Consider the following 22,666-nt stretch of genomic DNA (forward strand, 5'->3'; position numbering starts at 1 on the left):
ACATGTAAACGATAAAAAAAAGTACTGTTTAGACGTGATGCATGAGTTTTAATAGGGCGTGTGGTCTCCTCGGACAGCTAAGACTGCTGCACACCTGTTTGCCATGGATGCGATGAGGTTATCGATCAGACTTTGAGGAATACTGTTCCACTCCTCAAGAAGTGCAATCTGCAAGTCTCGGACAGTAACAGGCGGCCTTGGTCGCGCAGCAATGCGTCGTCCGAGCATGTCGATTGGATTCAGGTCAGGAGAGTACAGCGTATGGAATGGCCAGCGTGTTGTTTCAGCTTCAAGCATGTTCTCCACCAGACGAGCTCTATGCGGTCGGGCATTATCATCCTGGAAAACAAAGGAATCTCCAATGGCTCTAGCGTAAGGGATGACATGAGGTCGCAGTATCTCGTCTGCATACCTTCGGGCCGTCAAAGTGCCATTCCGAATGATATGCAGGTCCGTACGTCCGCCTATGCTGATTCCACCCCATACCATCCAACCAGCTCGTCTGTATTGTGACCTTTCACGAACGAATGCGGGGTTATTTCGAGTGTCCCTGTCCCTCCATACCAGAACACGTCGGGTGTCACACTCCAGACTGAATCGGGACTCGTCTGTAAACAGCACTTGGCTCCAATCATGTTGCTCCCAATCTCGATGTTCAGCAGCGGCCGCGACGGCATCGAATAACAAGGAAATGACGTGACTAGGTGTGAAAACAGTTCATATGCCTGAGGAAATTTTCAGTTCGGTCTCTAAATATTGAGTTTTATATAGATAAAAAGATCTGGAATTATATATCTCATTGTTCCCTAAATTATGTTTTATTAATGCTGGAATTATAATTTGAGAATCAATGAAAAAATGAAATATATCAATTCTCATTAATTTCGGAATTCTTACCTTAATTCTGGAGAATTATCGCTTTTAATCTGTGTGAAATTATCTTTCATTAATACTCTGAAATCATCTCTCATCGATGGTGAAATTATTTCTTTCGTTTATTGTTTTAAAAACTCCTATTTATGCCATTAGGAAATAACGAGGATTGTGTGTTTTCACCGAGTCACGTGATCCTCCGGCGAATGATGTTGGGGGTGGGGGGAACACTGTTCTCAGCACTGCCAAGGCGGAGACCGCTGACGTCATACTCCCTCCAGCTCGATGACTACAGCTCCCGAATCGACATGAATATTTTTGAAGTCAATTTTTCATCCATACACTCCCATCCTAAAACCCGTGAATGGCACATAGTCGGAACCTTGGCACAGTCACCCCCAGTTTACGGTACACCGGCGTTGAGAGGCACAGTGTCTCCAAAAAAAGACAATTGAAAGAGTAATGTTTGAAAAAATAAATGTTCCTTATCTAATAAAAAAAATACTGGTTTTGAGAAAAAAGCATTTTAGTGAAAAACATTAGCATATGTGTATAATGCCTGCCAGCAATTTATATTAAAATGTCTTAAGAATGCTTTTAGTACAGGTAGAACCTTCCTTTTGTCCTTATTTCACAAGTTTATTCTTAAATGAAATATAACTTGAAAATTAAATACTATAAAAAAAAACGAGCTATTCACGTACGGCGTTCACTGGGAGAAAATGAGTAAAGCCGGGTTTTCCTAAGAGCAGGTTTTGCTGTGCCACGCGCGACGTGAATCACCCAGCGCGACACGCCATTCACTCACCACTGAAAAGCAGTATGGCTGTTTTCCTACAGAGCGCAATACGGCCACGACAGCGCTTTAAGTCGGGCGTTATTGGCTGACTGCTTCTGGAGGAGTCGTGCGTTTCACCGATCTTCCCCTTCATTTTTTGTTGTTTTCTTTCCCTTCTCTTCAAACCGGAGCATGCAGACTACAGAGTAACTGATGCCAACGCCATATAATATAGCCGTCCTGATCTGATGCGCCACCTTAGGAAAACACAAACGCGTATAGCGTAATTATGTAACACGTTTCTGCCGACGCAAAATGGTCCAGTTCGGTTCACGCGGCGCAAAAAAACCTATTCCTATGAAAACGTGTGAAAAGGTATGCGGGTCCAGACCTGAGAAGAAATAGAGAAAGCAAGTCTTTTTTTAATTTCTTTCATGCAGCTCCAGCCGACATACCGCGTGACTGCCGTTGGTGGAGTTGCAGTGGTTGGCTACTATCTCTAATTTGGCGCGACGCGTGTTATTTTCCTTCTTTTCTCAGTCAGAGGAGCTCCGCGGTAACCTTCCGAGAAATTGAATTTTTAAAAATCTCAATTTGAATTCAACGAGTTTGTAGTTGAGGCCTTTGAGAAATTCAGTGAATGTTAGAAAGATGAGAGAAATAGAGAGCTTATATTTTATTTCTCCTTTGTGGTCATTCAAGTATTAAGTCAGCGTCGAAGGGGGGGGGGGGGGGGGGTTCGGATTTGCTGACTTTTGATGACAAAGGGGGGGGGGGTTTGAAGGTTGTTTACGTCATCAACCCCTTTTTTGAAGGTATGAAATATTCTAAATTGCTGACAGGGGGTCAAAAATGGCGGAAAATCTGCGTACATAATACTCGAATGGTCCTTTTCTATATCTTAGAAATTCAAATTTCTTGTGTTTATTACATGATGGTTTTTGTTCCTCGGGCGATCAACTTTGAAGAAAGAAATGCTCGTAAAAAAGAATATTTCTTGAAATTTTTTTTTTATAAATTGTTATAACTGTTGCAGAAGTGTATATATCAACTCTTTATCACAGGCGGAGATAGTCTAGGGAGGGGCACGATTTCATATATGCATATACATTACATCAGTCAATTAAATCAGTCCCCTAATTTATTTTATAAAAATTGGATATTAATTTAGCATGTTTTTCTTCGGGGTTAGTGTAAATTTCAAAATTATCTTTTAATCAGTATAAATTAACTTCATTTAATTAAAATTAGTAATGATCATTTTTGGAAACCATATTTCACGTGGCAAAAGAAATTTACGAAAAAAAACCAATTTTTTTGTTTTTAAAAATATTTCTGTTCATGGAAAAAAATTCCAGATCGAAAAATTGAGAAGATAAAAATTTCCAAAAATTTAATTTCTATAAAAAGTCAGATTTCTTTGTAAACAAATGTTTAAAAATACCGAGGCACTCATTAACATCTTTGGGAATTAAAACAGGTGCAATTTCATACAAAAATTTAGTGTTTGGACGACTGAAACGGCCAATCTCATTCGGCGGGAAAATGCGGTCGCCAAGAGAAACATGTAAGCATATCGGACAGCATTCATATAAAAAAAGGATCAAATTGCAACTAATTTCAGATATAACTTCAAAAATGAGTAGTTATTCAATCATTAATAGCCTCATAAGTTAAGATCTTGCATATTTTTCAACAATATTTGTCTTAAGACTTATCACTCTAGAAAACACGCGCGAGCTTTACCTTATATTTATTCAAAACATTCAAATATTTAATATAGTCCTACCACGAGATGAGATTTGGCTACGGCACGTCATGTCAAAAGATTCTATTTCAGCCTAGAAGGACATGCCAATCGTGAAAGCTCAGTCACTGATGAACTTTTTTCGATGTGCAATCGTTTTACCAAAAAAAAATTGAATAAAATCATCCGACGTGACGTGACGCAGCGAAAATTCATCTCGTGGTCGGAGGACTATACACATCTGTGAAGTCCACCTTAGACTTGTTTTTCGGAACAGCCGTCAGCAGCTGGTAACACGCAGTTACCATTTTTCACGGAGGTTTTAAACTAATTCACACACCTGGTCCTGCTTAACATAGAAAATTGCCGTAGAACGAAATTTACCGGCACGGGGAAGGACGGCAGTCACGTGACAATGTTTGCGGAGAAAAAATATATTAGGGTTTCCTCTTATGGCGTCCGCACCGTGTTGAAGAGGGCCCAAGGCAGGCATCTTCAACCCGTTGCTCGCGAGCACTAGTGCTCTGAAGCACCCAGAGATCTCGTATCGAGCACTTGATCAACATCCCAATTAAACACCTTATCCAGATTGCATTCTATGTCAATTTTTCCCGTAAGGGTGCCCCTTTCGTGAGTACTGGCCACAGACTAAAGATATAATAGACAACGCACGCTATTCATAAAACTTGTCGAACGTGAAGAAAAGATGAGCAGTATTGTCGGGGAAAGAACAGGTCCTGCGCTATTACATTTGGCTCGTTTTCGCAGAACCTAGTAATTTCGTGTTAATGCTAAGATGTTGCTGTAACGAAATTTGACTCGATCAAGAATTGAAAACTTTCCTTCATTTTTTCCAATGAATTTCATTCATTCTTTAGTAAAATATTTAGGGAATATATAGAATTGATTTTTTTTCAAATCCCAATGTAAGCAAATACTGAAAAACGAAATTTTATTTTCCATACGGGGTAATTCCTAATAATTTAAATATTATATAGCCTATCTCATATATATACACAGTACTCACAATAAATGTATGATTAGAGTAATTTTAATGTTCTTGGAAGATAATTTTTTGTTTTAATAACCTCTAGTTAAAATAAATTTTCGAAATTAAAAGTGAATGAGAAGAGAATATTTAAAAATATAAATGAAATAGGCTGTGTACAGTCAAACCTCGTTAATGAGTCACTCTTGGGAGAGCAAAAATATGCGGAGTGACTCATTAAACGGATAAGCCATAGCTGTGCCATTTCCTGCCTGAAAAATAATAGGGACTTCCAAAAAGTGATCCGGTAACTAACGAGGTTTGACCAGTCAAACCTCGTTAGTTAGGTGACGTTTTAGTGCGTCACCCGGTTAACACGTCACTCCGCTTACCGGGCCACTTTCTGGAAGCCCTAATTGTCCTCTGGTTGGAATTGGTACAGCTATGGCTTACTCCGTTTAACGAGTCACTCCGCTTACTAAGTCATACTTTTGCTCTCCCAAGAGTGACTAACGAGGTTTGACTGTATATAATTATAATGCACCATATTATGTTATGCGACACATTCACATTGTCATGAAATATTCAAATAATAAGCAGAAGTTTCATTTCCAACATTCCTGAAAAACCTTTTATAACCTTATCACACAAAAATGTAAGCACTTATATATTTCAGGAATAAAATGAATTTTTCAAGAAAATTGCAAAACCTCATCGTCAGTACTTTTCTAAATTATAAGAAATGAAATTTCGTGTAGAGTATATATGTAATAATTTAGAGTATGCAAATGTATGTTACATGTGTAACCTTCGCTCCAGAAGTATACATACGTGAATCTTCATTTTAGGCATCAAGTAGTTTTTAGAATGATTCTTCAAGTTAACATCCGAGGTACACAGTGACTTCAGGTCTTAACTCAGATGGTCCAAATAAAGATATTGACTGAAAATTAATCAATTGATTTTCTTTGTTTGAGGGCAATTTCACATACAACACACAAAATCAGTAAAAAATGTCTTTTCTGTAATATTTTTATCTCGGGCGTGAAGAGGTAAAAATACTATTTTTAGGAGGTAGTTACACATTTTTATGCAAAACTGCCATTGTCTACAGGGCGAGTTTTCATTACATTCTATTTAAATATTTGCCATAAATTCCTTATTCTGAGAAGCATATTTTCTTCAAGTTGAGCGAAACTCGAACAAACTCACTAGCTCGCCAAATCTAGCGGAGACGTATATTTCAGTTAAAACTCATTACTTCAATCATTTATTGCCAAAAATTCTATTAAAACATTTAATGGCTCATGACATTTGAATTTTACCAAAACTAGGAACTTTAACTGAATTAAATCCAAAATGGAATCGTTAAAAACTGCGAATACGTCAGAAATCCATTGAATCGTCAATTTTATATTCCAATTTTTCATTTATGAGAAGGGAACAAGCAAAAAGTATTCCCTTGTGAAAGGATACTTTCCTAAACCGTTCAGAACATCTGAAAGCTGCGCAAGTGTTGACCATTCTAATCAAAAATAAGACTGCACGTGAAGATAGTCATAGGAATAACCATAAGGGAAGCATTGCCAGCGAGATTCCCTCACCAACCTTTTGACCGGAGTCACGTGACTCCGATCTTTGCTTCACATTGTAACCCCTCGCGCGTACTATATTATTCTAACTCTGTGGTACAAGCAGTGCTCGTGACTAGAAAAAGGTTGAAGACCTCTGCTCTAAGGGGTCAAAGCGCAGAGCCAAAACCGCTGAAGCTACAAAACATGGAAATTCTGACATTAGTTTTATTTTGCGATGTAGAGCATACACCCTCAGCCGATGGCCAGCAGGTAAAAAGGCACCTCTACTGCACCCGAGTGGCAAGATGCGCGTTTACCACTGGAGGTTGCAGGTCACGGTTCCAGGTTCAAACCCGAAGAAGGATATAGATCTCCCTAACGAGCTTGGAGGCGACCACAGACAGCGCCTTCATTTCAAACCCATCTCATTAAAGGCAGTAAGGGCGCGGTAGCCCGGTCGATAAGATGCTCGCCTAAAGTACCAAAGGATGTTTAGAGGTGTCGCGAGTTCGATACCCGGTTCGTCCTTGTCAGAAAACTTTCCCGACACAGGGGTACAACAAAAAACGGCGACTTGACCGTAGCAAAAATTGCTACCGCAGGGAGTCCCCATCGAGGGGTTAGCGCACCAACCTCTCGATGAGTATGAAAAACAAGCCTGCCGTTCGGAATCGGCAATAAATTGTAGGTCCCGGTCTAATTAGCCCTCGTGTGCAGAAAATGACCGTGGTGCGACAAAAATGATCAAAAGGCAGTAAATTACAATATAGTGGGGTAAAATGTGGCCCTCAAGTTTAATAAAAATTAGGCTGGACGATGCACATTTCCACGAGACTTGAAATGCGTCGAGTGTTCTGGAACTGTCACGGGCTGAAGTGGCCCGCGGTACGTTTTCAGAGAAACGTAGTAACCTAAAGAGGTTCACGAAGGAATTCAAAATTAAAGCCCTTGGGGGATTTTCCCATTACCAAATCCACGCGAGCGGAGCCGCGGGTAACAGCTTATCCGAAATAAACCTCCAGACCACCGTGGCTCCCGCTGTCCCTCAAGGGGATACAAGCCGGTTCTCCTCAGGAGACTTTAAATTTCAGATTTTCCACAAGTAATAAATTGTCTGAATCCTGTAAGGGCCGGTTCTGGCAACACCCCTATAGATAAGATTATAGGGGGTGTTGGTTCTGGACAGTAAACGAATATTTTGGCGATTAAAAACCGCTCCAGTTGGCGCTTTCTGCTGCCGCAGAGTTTACAGAATTAAAGATTTCCGAGAATCTAGATACTACAGTAAGATGACCCGCGATTCTCTGACTTCATAGAAATTTTCCTCATCTACGTCACTGAAATACGGGACATACTACTACCTCTATGTCTCTGTATTGCGGAACCCACAACTATCACTTCCCCATTCTGGTCTAGAGTTCAAAATCACAATAGGCACAACACAAGGAGATTCAAAGCCAAAAGCATTTCCAAAACACAATTTTATTTAACAAATGATATTTAATACAAGCAATGAGAGTTCTATGTGTCACAGTAAGATTGTTCAAAGATATGTATAAGACCGGTACTGTGTACCGGAAATCACACCGTTAAGTTCACGGAACAGGTTGGTATGCCACCAAATGTAATGGGTTCCGCCCATAGGGACCAGATCCACGGGAGCTGCAAGAAAAAAATTACGAATTAAAAACAGTGATAGTCATAAAGCCCCTCTCCCCAGGCGGATATATAATTGGTCGCCGCTTTCGACACGGGTTCCGATCGTCCGGTATATATTTCACAGGATAAATTTTTTCCAATATTATCTGGCTCTTGAGGGCGGCGATCACCCCGAACCTTTGTATCAGTCCCTCCTGCGAGAAGTTATGGCATTGTAAGACTTGTGGTTGGCACTGCCTCGAGTAATCTACAGCAGGCCTCCAGTGACGTCAAGAGTTTCGCACGAAGTTCATCTCACCCATAGCATGTAGTAGGCGGACGCATGCGCCACCTTTACCCTTTAGTAAATCCACACAATGACTAGGCGAGATTACCTTCAGTGACGTCACTATCTTGGCGCGGAGGCCTTCCGTTATAGATGGTGTTGCTAGAGTCGTCTCTTCCATCGCGTTGGACTTAGAGGATACAGGTTCGAATCCTCCGTTGGCGACAGTGGTCTGCTGAAACTGGTTTTTGGTTGGTTTTCAACATTGAAGCGTGAATGAGCCAGTTTTCCATTTGAAACCCCCACTAGCAGACCCAACATACACCTCTATAACATGAAAATTCAAGCATTTACCATCTTCACTTCGAGATACGGGAGCCAGATGGCAGCAACAGCAAGAAAAACTGAACAAGCACAACCTAGAACTTTCAAACTTGGGTTATAGCCAGCTATATTTCTCCGTAAATAAGATTACAATTGAAAATGTAGTAAATTAACAAACTGTACTTACATTTGTCCATCTCCTGCATCTTTGACCGATGTCGGTTATGGTCAATGTCAGTCTCGTGGACCAGCCTCCAGTACAGTCCCATCTCGGCGTCGTTGGGGATACCGGACATACGGTACACGACTGGCTTCTTGGAGTGCTGCTGACTGTCCTGGACCAGCGTGTAAGAGAAACTGCCAAGAGAAATAGCCGACCATTTACTCCGCTGTAAAAAAGGCATACAAGCTGGCCAGGACCGAACATTCATATTGGAACGGGTACTCACTTGAACTTTGGATCGTCTTCAGCGACGAGGCGCATAACGTCGAAGAACGTTACGTTCACCGGTACTTTTATTGCCACAGTGTGGTACATTTGCGGATCTTCACCGACCTTCAGCGTGTAGTGTACGAAATACTTCTTTTCCATGGACTTCAGATAATCCAACGTGCGGAACCCTGTTGCGAAAAATAAAAACCAGCATTTTATTATAATCAGACATTGGCGGATACGGGGTGGACAATGCCCACCCCGTTCAGTAACATTTGAATGGTGACTTTCTCATGTGGTTGGGTAAAATACGTTCATCTCCCATACATGTGACTAATGATAGTCATAGTCAGTCCAAAAAGGGTAGTACTGGCTGGGCACAGGACAACCACGCGTTTTCACGATATAAAAGTAGAGCTTGGCGGTGCGCCAAAGGATTCCAGTTCATAAAAAGCCTCCCGCAAATTCTAGCAGGTTCCATGGTCATAATTATCTTCGATTTCAAAAGTTTACAGTTTAAAAATAAGGAAAGGAATTTTTTACTAAGGGGCCATTCAAGTATTACGTAAGCAGATTTTTAGCCATTCTTCACCTATTAGCAAAACACTAACCCCCTTCCCCCAGTCAGAAAAATTTCGTCAACAGCTTAGAATATTTCACATCTTCAAAAAGGGTGGTTAATGACGTAAGCAACCTTCAAACTCCCCTCCCCTTGTCATCAAAAGTCAGTAAATCAAACTCCTCCCTCGACACAGACTTAATACTTGAATGACCCTAAACGTCGGGATGGCTAAAATTACGGGTGTTCCGTAAAATACAGGTCCTGTATATAGGTTTTCCGGCAACATATCTGGCCCGCAAATTAAGGTTGCGTACCACTGATCGCCCTCTGTATCCGCTAAATAGATATTAACGAATTCCCACTCGATGGATTATACGAAGACTCCCGACATAAGCTTCCAAGTAACAAGTTATTTTAAGTACTTGCACGTATACTATCGGACAAGTATAATATAAGGAGCTCCACTTTAGATCGTAAAATCTCACCCATAGCGGATTTTTATTAGAAGAATTAGTTACGTATAAGAACTTCTTGAATAATCAAACCCTTGTACAACGAACTCCATTTGACGAATTATAAAACCTATTTAAAAAGAATCGATTTACCGAATTTAAAAAGTATAGAATCGGACACTGATTTTACGAACTCTTTTAACGCAATTTTCACACGTTAATGCGCGAATGCAGCCAATACCGCTTATAGCGTTCCCACTTAGTTTAGAAAGTCGTACTAAGCGGAGGAACTTTCTAATTCTCATTAAAAAGATTTGCCGTTAATAGATTCGCCGCTTACGTTTTCGTGGCAGTTTCTTGGATGAATTCGTATGAAGTAAACTCTTTCCTACGATAATTATTGAACAAAAACTCTTTTGAACAAAATAAATGGAAGGAGATCTATCACCCCCTTAAAATTTCTCATCGTTTCCGATTCGAGCTTACCCATAGGATCCTTATACTAAATAAACCCCAAAGCGTGTACCGGGCCCCCCCCGCCCCCATGCTTTACTTTTACGGCATTGTGTACACTAGCGCTTTCATCCAAAACATTGGGCTGTTCGTATTTAGATTTCAGTAGAGTTTGTGCTCTGTCTTGATCCACCAATCTTGTCATCCGAAGAGAAAGCGTTTTTGGTTAGTCAAAATTGACATTTTTGACAGAAATGCTGGACATGAAAAAAAATGGCTAGATTGATTTTGTTAAAAAGTTTATATTTTTTGATTGTTTTGTCAGAAATAAGTTGTAACGGCACCCCCAAAAATAGCTTACAAAATTTGCAGTTTCGAGAGTATGAGGTCAAATTGATTAGGAGCAGATTTAACGATTTCCTCGATTTGAACAAAAATTGTCGGTTTCTTCAGATTAGTTAGATCGGGCTTAGGCTGTATACCACTAATTACGAGGTTTCTTTAAAACGCGCAACACGTTTGATACATCCTCGAGAAAGTCTGAATCTAGTCAAGTGAAAGAAACTGATCAAGAAAACTGAAAGAACCAGTCACATTGTTATCTTCACTGTAGGAAGGCCATTAAAAAGCTTTACACGTACATTGTAATTGGTCCGTAGTATTCGCCGTGATCAGAGTACGGAAACGTGTCAAAAAAGGGGGGGGAACACATTCTGCCGTTAGATTTCTCGCTCCGTTAGTATTACGTGTATCAACTACAGAGTTCAGCAAATCGTGCCTACGGTGTTCCGGGCGGCCTGCTTCAACCGTCGCCTGAAATGCTGTCTCCAACGATCTTTTTGAATCGTCGCTCTCAAATTGCCTTCTAGTCTTGCAGCTTCATAACGATAACTTACTGGGATAGGTTATCTTAGGGACTATCGTAATTCACAAAATATTTCTAATAACAATTTCTCGTCAAAGTCCCGATTAACTAAAATTTTCCGTTATATTTGACAGTTTTGTTCTCTGGAAAAGAGATAATACCCGAATGAAAACATTATCTTAATGAGCGGAGTCAACTATTTGTATGACAAATAATTGGACCATAATTTATAATAAGAGATGAAAATCTGATTTTCAAAAATTGAACTCCTTGAAAATAGGTCATCCAGAAATTTCGGAATCTTTGAAAACGCGCAACTTTTTATCATGTCCCGTTTATTCGCCTAAATTACCGAAATATCCCGTAAAATACGTGTCATTGCCACTATGAAGTTTCTGGACCGCAAGCGGTACAAATACCACGTGTACTACGGACCCGAGGTTTTGCACCCGTACGTTAACCCTTTAAGAGGGTGAAATATTCCTGATCCGCATTGTAACTGCCACATGGGGAACAAGAACCAGGAGATTTCGTTTGGGGACGACCGAAAATACATTAGTTTGACGAGATATCTCGGGATCACCGGTGTAAGGGCGAAAGAGGCTAAAACCCTCAGTGCGATTAAAAGTTTTCAGAGACTACCCCCTCCCACTAACAGGGAATAACCTTCAAATAAAAACACCAATGCAAAAATTCATACCTCTCCTCTTAGATACAAAATTGCATTGGAGCCATTTCTTGCCATATGGTAAAAGAAAACGCCAGATGACCTTAGAGTCAACACTAGGCGCCATTAAATTAGAACAAAACTAGCATCAAAAGCCTAAACCCCAACACTTCCACAATATTTATAGCAATAAACAGCTTCGTGTGCCCTCCCTTCCCCCAGATTCTAATGCAGGTGGATGAATGATTCAGAAAAGACATCAACGGAAAACCACAAAGAGTCAATAAAAGATGACAAATGTTTATAATAAATCTGCCAAGGCACAGCCACGTGGCTCGGCTGGATGGAGTCATCTCTGAGTGACTCATGGTCACTATTCTTGGCGATATTCCAATATCGCTGTTGAAAATCGCGGGAAAAATCCAGCAAGGGATAAAAAATAAAAATAGGCCTTACCGTCTGGTCCGTAGAGAGGCACCTTCGTCAAGGTGTAGAAGAGTCCCTTTTCCGTATGCCTGGCCATTTCAATGAAATAGTTCAGCAGCATGTTGTTGACAACCGTTTTCTGGGACTGGTCCAGGAACCGTATAGCATCTACAGGGTTCCAACTCTTCTCGTAGCCGTAGACCTTGAGGGCCTATTAAGAAATAAAATATAAAAAATCTGAACCCATAAATCTAGCACATCCGCCATTAGTCGCGGCCTAAAAAAGGCCCCGCAATTGAAAGGCAGGAGTGGATAAAGGGGTTATGCTGTCGGGAGGGACTAGTAACTAGGCTGTTAAGAGCACCGTATTTTACGGGACATAGCAATTTTTCGTGTCTTGGAGACTTCGACCCCAATTCCATTATTTTTTTAATGGAGTTGGGACAGTCCAGCCCCTTTTCGTCGGGGTAATAGCCAAAATTCGCAAGGTTTGGAAAGGGATGCGCACCCCTTTGGCGTATGCAAAGGGAGATCTATGAGTTTCATCGCCTTCAGGCAAGGATGTTCTCGGGGTGGGAAGGAACAGCTATATCCACATCCTTACTCTTGAAAAACTACGTTCCAGATTTCACGCAGCTTTCTCCTATGAACACGAAACGAGGGTTCGGATGGCTTTGGTTCTATGGGCATTTATGCTGGATTCTGAAATTAATCACTTCCCAATCAAAATTCACTTGAAAGCAATCATAGGTACCAGAACCTGGAAGACTGCCAATTTTAGCCCCTCCCCACGATAACTATGTGCCGAACCCCTCCACGTGGGCTTATAAAAAGGAACGATTGATAACTTTTAGCGCCCCCCCCCCCCATGGTTTTCCCCGTAGATGCCTCTGAAGTTTTTCTTCCAGGTCTGGCCCTTTCGATCTACCATGGTCTACTAAAACCTTGCCTCTCAATATTCTACGGCCCATCATTTTAGGCCCCTTCTAATAAGGCCCTCACCTAAGTGGTGGAATGGCCTGTGCTGCCATGGGACCACCGTGAACATTTTATTCAGGTCTGGTCTACGGCCCATATTGACTCCCGTTTATAAAAACCCACATTCGAGAGGGGTTAATATAGGGAGTCAGATTTCTCAAATCAGTCTTCCCAGAGCTTTTGCTTCCTTACATTTCAAACGTGGTCCGTTCCCCGGAATATCTAAGGACCAAAGTGCCCCCCCCAATTGCGGCAAGACTGCGTATAATTAACAGCCACGAGTACGAGGGCCGTTCCAGTCTGGTTCCTTTTGCGGTCCTATGTCGACATAGGATCGCATCTGGGAGGCAACGACCACCCCCGTTACGATAGGTCCTTGTGAACAGTGTTGCCAACATTGTTACTTTCCAACGAGATCCGATCTTTCAGCCGCCTGGTTGCAAAAAATACCCATTAATTACTAGTGGGAAATCTACATTTGGAATACCCTCTAGTTAGCTTTTTCGGCTTTTGTTTTAAATTAAAATATTTTAGAAAAAGGTGAATTTCTTCCATGCATAGTGTTATGTATTCTCTTGTCGCAAGCACATGAAATTTTCCCTACCATGAGGGCGCTGGCGTTCTATATTAAACACTGAAAGGATAGAGGGTCAGTATCAAGTCAGAGCTACTGGAAATAGAATGACAGCGGTCTCCGTAATGCTGTCTGAAGATCGCGACGTTTACCGTCACTGCAGTCGCCATTATTTTCTTATGGCATCCATAGGAGTTCAAGAGAAAAATGGAAGAAATGAAGCCCCCTTTCTACAAGATTTGCTATTCCAGAATCAATGGAAGGTAATTCTATAATTGAAGAAATCCAGAATTACGAAAAAAAAGTATTGTTCCAGAAAAGGAAAATTCAAGGAAAAAAAAATTCCAGAATAGAAGAGATTTCTATAACTGGTAAAAGAAAATTTCAGAATATAATCTTACATTTATTTGGAAGAAATACCCATCAAGTTGCTAGTTTTTCCTAGTCTCTTGTAAAAATTCCGTTTACTAAAATAGTAGTCATTAATTTACGTAGACAAACGGGAATTCCGGACGTATGGTCATTTAAATAATGACCAAAATACATTCCGGTTATTTTCTAGTTTTTGATGAAGAATCTTGTTGGAAAATTTGTTGGTAACACTGCCAGTGAATTCAGTCTCTTAGAACTAGCCCCAAAGGGGCCGTTCAAGTGTATTGCGTAAGCAAATTTTTAGCCATTTTTGACCCTCCCCTTGCCAGCAAAATTTCGTCATCTGCTGTGCCCCAGTGCAGTCTTAACGGATGGGCACGGCCCGGGGGCCTCACAAAAATGAGATCCGGTTGAAATTTTCTAGGATTAACCATGTAGGGCCTCCGAAAAGCCACTTGGCCCGGGGACCCATGATGCTCTTAGGTCAGAGGGGCAGAGCAGGAACGTCTTGACTCATTTTCATAAAGGGTGGTTGATGCCAAATTTCCCCCCCCCCCGTCATCTAAAGTCAGCAAATCTGAAACCCTCTCCCCATCGATGATGACTTAATACTTGAACGGCCCAAAGCTATACAAAAAACGCAAATGGGCCAAGAGCCTTCCTCATTGCAAGGTAAGCGCTACGATGTACGAACTGCAAAAAATCTGGAACGAAACAGCGGCTTTAGACGGGAGGTGGCTCTTGGGCCTGGCGACAAGCTCTTTGAGGCTCAAAATCTGAACCAAAAATCCGACAAAACGTGGAAAGGGCGAGACAAGAATAAGGCTCGCTCAAGTAGGACTTTTCTCCAGCCGTCCTTGGGTGGGGACAATTTTCACCCGCGAGGACCTTTCGGCCCATAAGCTGCACCAGTAAACTCGCAGATTTGCAATATCCAGGGTGGCAAAGGAAATAAAAGATACCGATTATTAAGTATCGAATTTTAGTGTTTGTGAAAGTCATGTTCACCTCCCACCCCAGAAATCTTAGTTGCGGCCCTGCGAACTATTTCCCTCTCCCCCCCCCCCAATCAATTGACATTTGAAATTGTACAGAATTTTTTCTGCAATTATTCCCCAACTCAGATTTGGCATCTTCTACAGCGGAAGACTGCTTCCCAAAGACACCCGAAATTAAAAACAATCAGTCATCACCTGGAAAATGAGGGCAGTCGTGTACACGTTGCCGAAGCTGCCGTCTTCCTTCTGGAATGCCGCCAGAGCATTGGCCGCGTTGTCCATTTCTTTGGCGATATTCGTCCAACGCGAAAAATCCTTGCCCTGCATGGCACAGGCGATGGCTTTAAAAGCGATTGCTGCCAGTTCTAAAAAAGAAATAAATGAAGTATTAAAATAGGGAAAAATAGATTCTCGTCGCCATCTTCGAAGATGGACGCAAAGCAATTCTCGGCATACCTTTGTCCTGTCCAGTTTTCGATGGGATATTGTGGAGATGTTCCCGCAACTTGTGCAAGTGGTCATCTTCGACTGCACGTGCGCTGCAGAGCACGAGAATGAGGAACGGGTGCGGCTTGTTGTCGCTTTTGACCGCCTTCAGCAGGTCCTTGACCAGGTCCAATCCGTAGAAGTCACGGGGATCCCTTCCGATCGCCAGCAGAGCCTGCACGTACAGGGCGAGGTCAGTAGCCGAGGGAATGGTGCCACCATGCCTGCGAATGAAACGGATAGGCTCAAATTGGACCAAATTTTCCCTTAAAATATGGACGAACCATTGTTTTCTGTATACATTTGGCGCAGGGCCAACAGAATTGTAGGCAATACCTGAGCATGGTCCCAGTCAACTGGATCTCTAGTTGATGTCTCATGAGATTAATGTCTTGCTTGCTAATTTTTCCGCCATAGTCCTTGAGCTCAAGGATGACGATAGCCCGATGAGTGTCGTCGCCCCACCCATAGTCAGGTTGTCTATTGTGAAGGACCCAGTCAATACCGTACAACAGCGGTCCATCACAGTCTTCGTTAGCCTTTGCCGTACTGGATTCTGGAAAGAAAAAGCGCAAGATAAAAATTGTAGGCCACCCTAGCCAGGTGCGGATCCAATGCAGGTCGGGGATGGTCTGCACATTACGTAGATTCGTTGGATAGTCCCGCATAACGGGGACCGATCCCCGGGCTGTAACTAGGGGCAGGGGCGGCGTTTTAGGCGAGAACAAAAACAGTTATAAAAAAGATCCAATTTTAAAGTTGTGGGGGCGCTAGTTACGGCCCCCATGTTAACTTGGGAGAAACGATAGCACTTTTTGGATTTGCCACGGGCCTAGAATTAGGGTTGAGGTCTCAAAGCATACACGTCTTAGATTTCTTGGGGATCCTGAAGCACCCCATTACGTTCCCATTACTTAACCCTGAAATGCCCCGCCACAAACTAGGAGCAGGAATATTTACATTGGCGGTGCCACTGTGGTGGTCGAGTGGTTATAGTGCCGGACTCGTGATGCGAGGATCCGGGTTCGAACCCCACAGTGGTGGTCGGCTGAAGTTGGTTTTCTGTGGTTCCCAACTTCAAGGCGCAAATGCGAGCTGATCTCCCCGTTAAAAAGTCTCGCCACAGAGAGCAACAGTCCTACAACGGTAAGTCATTCAACCATAACACTTCACTCATAGTAAAATTGGGAGCAGATGACAGCACTACACATAACGAGCATTACACAGAAACAAACTTTACGTCAGGTTGCACTACACGTACATTCCCGCATGTACCGATTCGTTGGGGGGTGCATGTGTGGTGTAGCAGTAGTAGGTAGGGGCTCGGGGATCTATGATGTTCTTAAGTCAGCCACCTCGTTGGGCAATTTGCCTGTCGTATTTGTAAATTCTAGGGGGTAGCAAAAATAGTTATAAAATCGACCTACATATGGACTAGCGTTTCCCCAACTGCTCTATAAACAAGGGCCAGTGAAGTGTCCGAAACAGTGACCGACCACTTGTATCCCGTATTACGGGACATAAAAATCCGAACAAATTGCATTACACATTGGTCCCGTTTTTCTTCAACGATACTTTGTGTATTACGACCTTACTTGAATATAATTAACAATCGCGGCGAAAAATAGACAATCGTCTTGCCTGTCAGAGGTTCAATGTTTTTCCCGCAATTTTAATTACGATCGATGATTGAGCCCACTTTTGGCATTACAATTGGTGATGTCCCGTATTTTACGGATTTTAAGATCTGTTCGTCTCAGCGTGTTGCGGGAAGGCTCCGAACGGAAGGCCCCAAACAGCCATTTCTGAAACTCCGTTTGTTTCTCATGCCACAAACCAGCCCAGCCATGGTAGTCTCCATCAAGTCCCCTTCACACCTGATATTGAGTTTATAAACTAGGGGGCCTCTGTTCCCCCCCCCTTCCGCCTTTGGCGGCCAATCCCTCCCCCCTTCTCTTCACAACATATCTTGTTTATTTCGTCCCACTTCAGCGGGCTATGGAAGGGGACGTGTGAAAATACCAGCTTACTGAAGTAGCTAATTTTAATAAAAATAAAACAAAAACAAATGAGATTCATCAAGTACCCACGGAAAACTTCCCCATGGGGTCCCCAGATTCAATTCTCCGAATTTTAGTGGGGCCCCACACTGGATTATCTCAGGCTACCGATGTGTGTGGTAAATCCTACATTGTTAAACAAAAATCAATGAGATATATCCAGGGGCCCGGAATTAGAATGTCAACATTTCCATGGAGACCTGACGTGGAAGATTGTCGGACACCCCCTGTGAGGGGCCACGAAAATCTCATTTTTATCAATTTCACAACGAATAAAATCCAGGGCTCCACATCCAGTAGCGGGGACACACGCAGATTTTTAGTGGGGAATCCAGACTGGATTTATCTCTAGAATGTGCAACAGCGGAAGCCAATGTTAAAAAAAAATCTGATTCACCCAGAGCCCCAAAATGAAACTTGTAAAAATGGGGCCCTCGACTTTGAAGCTTGTCGGTCATCCCCTGGTGAGAGTGCCATGAAAGATTCTCATTTGTATTCCTTTCACCAACGAATAAAATCCAGGCCCATCCACACAACTACCGTGACCGAATTCGCAAATTTTATGGGTCCCCCGACCCTGTGTTGGGAGCACTGCTGTTTTATGTATAATATACATGCCTCTCGGCATGACCCCACAAGGGCATGGCTGACAGGGGGCACAATGATTTTTATCACTGATTTTTCACACTATAAATTAACCACATGGGCCCCTGAAAAGCTGGTTTGAGGACTCTCCATCTAAATTCCAGCCTAAGGGCCCTGCTGTAGGATGTGGGAGCCTCTCGGTTTATGCACATAACATGGTCCCGATATATGCTACAGTTAAATGAATACTTGACCCACAAAAACGTAAGATTTCCGTCACAAAAAACTTCACAAACTGGAAAAGGGCACCCCGTTTCTAAGCAACCGAAATTAGTGATTTTATATTATAGAGTAGATAACGAACACAAGAATCGCCCCGGTCATTAGTGTCAACATTATCCTTGCGAGGGATACGCCGCCCTCCCCCTACCTCTAACAGTTACATAGAGATCACTATTCAAATAAATTTTCCGAGACCGATTTTCAGTTGATGTGGTTATTTTAAGATGTGGGCTTCCGGACCAAGAAATCCCCTTTGGGGTTCCCACGAAGGGAATAGCTTTTGGGTCTCGTGCACCAAAAAACGAAAGGCAGCGACTAGAGGAGCCCAGGCGTTAATACGAGGCCATCGTACCGATCACATTTCCCCTCAACTTTAAGGAAGACCCGTGAAAGGTGTAAAAATTGGAGATTCTTATACGGTACGTACATTTAATTTTTTTTTATAACGTACAGAGGACCACTAATCCACCCCAAGGCCTGTTTTGCAACCACAAGACATGTGGTCGGATTCCGGGGCCTCTCGCAAAAAAAGACGCCACAGCTGTTCGCCAAAGCAAAGTGCAGTGCATCAGAATAATCAGACCCCCCACACGAGAGGAGACTAATCTTTTCTGGTTAAGGGGCAATCTTATTGCACTATAATTTTGCCATGGACCTGTAGGCGAAATTGACAAATTTAAGCAGTTGGTCAAAATCAACTGCTTAAGAGAATCCACTGCAGCAAGTGACGCCCATCAAAAAACCAAACCCCACATGGGAGAGTGACCGAGGCTGTCAGGGTCACAACTAGGGAGGGGAGAAGGCGGACCTGGTGCCCCGGATCAGGGGGCGCAAATTTCACCTTTTCACCCTCTCAAACATAAGGGGCGCCGAAATCAGCGCATGCCTCTGCTGACCCAAGCATCTAGTTGCGGCAGTGGAGATGGATTTTTGCGAGTGGGGAAACCTATAGTTAAACTTTTTGTTGCCGATTACCCACCGTAAAATTGCCACCGGAAGCATTTGTCACTTAAGCTCCGGCCCCGCCAATCTGGAATAATTATTTTGGGCTCCATTTGCCATGGGCCCCTCGAAAAATTGACCCGTCGCGTATACGTTGTACCCCACTCAAGACTTGCTCTTTAACCCTTACAGGGACAATCCCGAGATATCTCGTCAAACTTGATCTGCTTTATTTCGGTCACTCCGAAATATCGGGTTCTTAACTGTCACTGCGGGGGGGGGGGGGTCACTTTCGTTCCAGCCGGAGTTTGACGCCAACGTGGTGTCACGGCCAATGCGTTCAATTATGGACCCTATCCTACCATTGGCGTTTTAGAGTCTTGATTTTACATTCCAGAGCGAAAGCGCTTTTAACTCCAATGTGGCAGTTATAATGCGGATCGGGAAAAACTGACTTAAGCGGTTTTAAGAGTCCATTGCAGCAATACCATTTCCATAAAAATCCCTCCCCTCCCTACATGGGAGACTCCATCGGGCATTTGAAAAATTTGTCCCATAGACGGAAATATGGGGGTCCATCAAACATTAGGGAGGCCTCTGCCAGGGGATCCACCCCAAAGACATTTCAGATGCTTATCTCAAACTGAATCCCGACTGGGAATTCCACTTATTGTGCTACAATTTTGTCATTGGGGAAATTAGGAATTTAGGGAAAACTCCTTAAGACAATTTTCCCTAGGGGCCAATTCCAATCAACCTTTCATTTCGTACACCGCTGCGACTTTATCAACCATTCCAATGAACAGATATCCAATTCAAGAAATTTAAGTGCTTATCTCAGAAACTTGCCGAATTCATGGTCATCTTTGCCGAAAAACCACCATGGACAATGTCCAATGAAAATTATCAGTGCTCTCAATGAAAAGACAGTACCACTCGCATTAAAAAAATCCAAGTGGCCCGTGTGGGGAAGACGGATTTGCCCCCTCCCCCCCACAACCGGGAATGACAATAATTCAGCTATGGCTCCCGCAGCTCTTTACCAAATTTACAGACAAAAGCACAGGCCCAAAAACAGTATCCAGTGGCTCCAACCAAAAGAAATTTGAAACTTGCCCTGGGAATGTCTTCTCTATCTAACCACATTCAGGAGTCATCATTGGGGGTTCAGTTAAGATTCATCTTATTCCGAGCTATAACTTTTCCGTGGGCCACCCCGCGGTGAAAAAAAAAAAATTACCCCACAGCGCACATTGGATCCCAGACTGCTTACCGTTTAAGACGCCATTGCATAAAGTACCACGTCCAAAAGGAATTCAGCCCCCCCCCCCCCATGCGAGAGCGGCCAATTGGCGCCTTCTCCAGTTAGGATTAATGCTATTTCGGAGTTAAATTTAGCATGGAGATTCGCTTCAGACAGTCTTCCCACACAGTTTAAGGGTTACAAAAATTAAACCCATAAGCATAAAGTTTCAAATCTTATGAAAACTTGGCAATTTCAGGATCGCCGATAATTTCAAAATTCCATAATCGTTTAAATTTAGTCCCAAGTTACAGCACCAAGCCCATCAAAATATCCTACCCCCCCCCCTTACACGGGCCTAGTTTCACTTATGTCGCTCAATAATTTAGCCATGGAGCTCTTGAAAAATTGTCTTCTAGTCTTTAAGGCCACTGCGGCACCGGCCCAAAAACCGAATTCTTCACAAAACCGATATTTGGGGCGGGGGCCCTTAAGAACAAAATTTCGTGTTTATCGCGAAGACTTACAGGAATCATCGGGGTCATCTTCACGGAAACGAACCACCGTGCACAATGGTGGGAAAACAAGAGCACCGACCCGACAATATCTTATTCCCTGTTTAATTCAGTCCCAAGTTACAATACCACGCCCATCGAAAAATCCAACCCAAACACGAAATAAGCCGACTGGAGGACCCCCCCCCCCCAATTCTCCAACTAGGACTGGTTCAACTACCTCTTTAACTACGGGATCCTGGAAAAATGGACTATTTTCGCGAATACTTGCGCAATTTTTCCAGGGTCATCATCTGTCCGTTTGTACGTCCACGAGTCAAAGACTGAATTTTACAGACGGCAACCCCATAGGCGGAGATAGACTTGGAAGACTTGGGGGGGGGGGGGACACGATATCAATTCATATATACATTAGATCAGTCGATTCCACCTTTGACGCTGCACCCCTAAAGATATCTAATTACTAAGAACAAATTTCAAATGTTTATCTAGAAAACTTACCGAATTCATCGTAAAAGTCATTTTCGGATTCATCTCTTCTACCGAAAAGGCCACTGACAATGGTGAAGACTGCGAGAAACAACAGCACTGACAATTTCACACACATCATCATTATTATTGCGTTTTGAAACTTCAACTTAAGCAATACGGCAACGAGCAGCCACTTAATAAGGATTCGGCGACTGCGTATGGCGCGATTTGTTGATACGCAACTACATCCAATCCATTCTAATTCGTCACATCTGTTAGCCAATGGCGACGCGCGTGCGTGTTGTGGTGTGTGTACATATATCTGCATACTTCTCGTGGATTTATTGCACCTCTGGGAAAAACGAATGGAGAGGAAAGAAAGGGGGAAAATATATAAAAAAACAAAATGGCGGACATCACACATCCCAATAGAGGAGAAAAAAAAAAGAATCCGACGGAAATGGCGGAAATAATGGTCATAAAAAGAGTTTATTTGACATCTTGAGACAACTTGTGTCTCGGTATGTCTTCGAATTGATGAGTCTCGTGCGGACCCAGTGTCTTCCGGTTTATGGAAAAAATTCACCAACCAACAATTCATCTCTGGGAAAATTCACTGACAACAGTTCGACTCGAGTCAATGATACAGTACTTTGTCAGTGAGTGACAGAGTGGTAGTGTTGGTGAGAGAGTGAGTGATCGACCTAGAAAGAGAGTAAGTGAACTAGTGAGTGTGTCATGGTGAGCGACCCAGTGGTAGATTGAGGGATCTAGTAAACGAGTGTCATGGTGAGCGACCCAGTGGTAGACTGAGGGATCTAGAAAACGAGTGTCATGGTGAGCGACCCAGTGGTAGACTGAGGGATCTAGTGAGTGAGCGAGTGACCTAGTCAGAGGAAGTAACAGACTAAGTGATCTAGTTAGAGAGTGAGTGACAGAGTGGTAGTGTTGGTGAGAGAGTGAGTGATCGACCTAGAAAGAGAGTAAGTGAACTAGTGAGTGTGTCATGGTGAGCGACCCAGTGGTAGATTGAGGGATCTAGTAAACGAGTGTCATGGTGAGCGACCCAGTGGTAGACTGAGGGATCTAGAAAA

General features: G+C 42.8%; 1 protein-coding gene across 1 annotated transcript; it reads right to left on the reverse strand.

The window, feature by feature from the left end:
* Window positions 1-7,425: 7,425 nt before the first annotated feature.
* On the reverse strand, window positions 7,426-21,734 carry LOC149079701 (uncharacterized protein CG3556-like). The gene is made up of 8 exons (XM_089240309.1): window positions 21,603-21,734; window positions 15,811-16,030; window positions 15,445-15,698; window positions 15,184-15,353; window positions 12,097-12,277; window positions 8,658-8,829; window positions 8,396-8,565; window positions 7,426-7,622 (listed from the first exon to the last, which is right to left on the reverse strand). The coding sequence occupies exons 1-8, from the start codon at window positions 21,712-21,714 to the stop codon at window positions 7,504-7,506; spliced, it is 1,398 nt and encodes a 465-aa protein (XP_089096435.1). The 5' UTR covers window positions 21,715-21,734; the 3' UTR covers window positions 7,426-7,503.
* Window positions 21,735-22,666: the final 932 nt, after the last annotated feature.

Source organism: Pholcus phalangioides, unplaced genomic scaffold, assembly GCF_987345545.1.
Source record: "Pholcus phalangioides strain wild (caught in Gottingen) unplaced genomic scaffold, Ppha-v1.0 ptg000012l_1, whole genome shotgun sequence".
NCBI classification, from domain to species: domain Eukaryota; kingdom Metazoa; phylum Arthropoda; class Arachnida; order Araneae; family Pholcidae; genus Pholcus; species Pholcus phalangioides.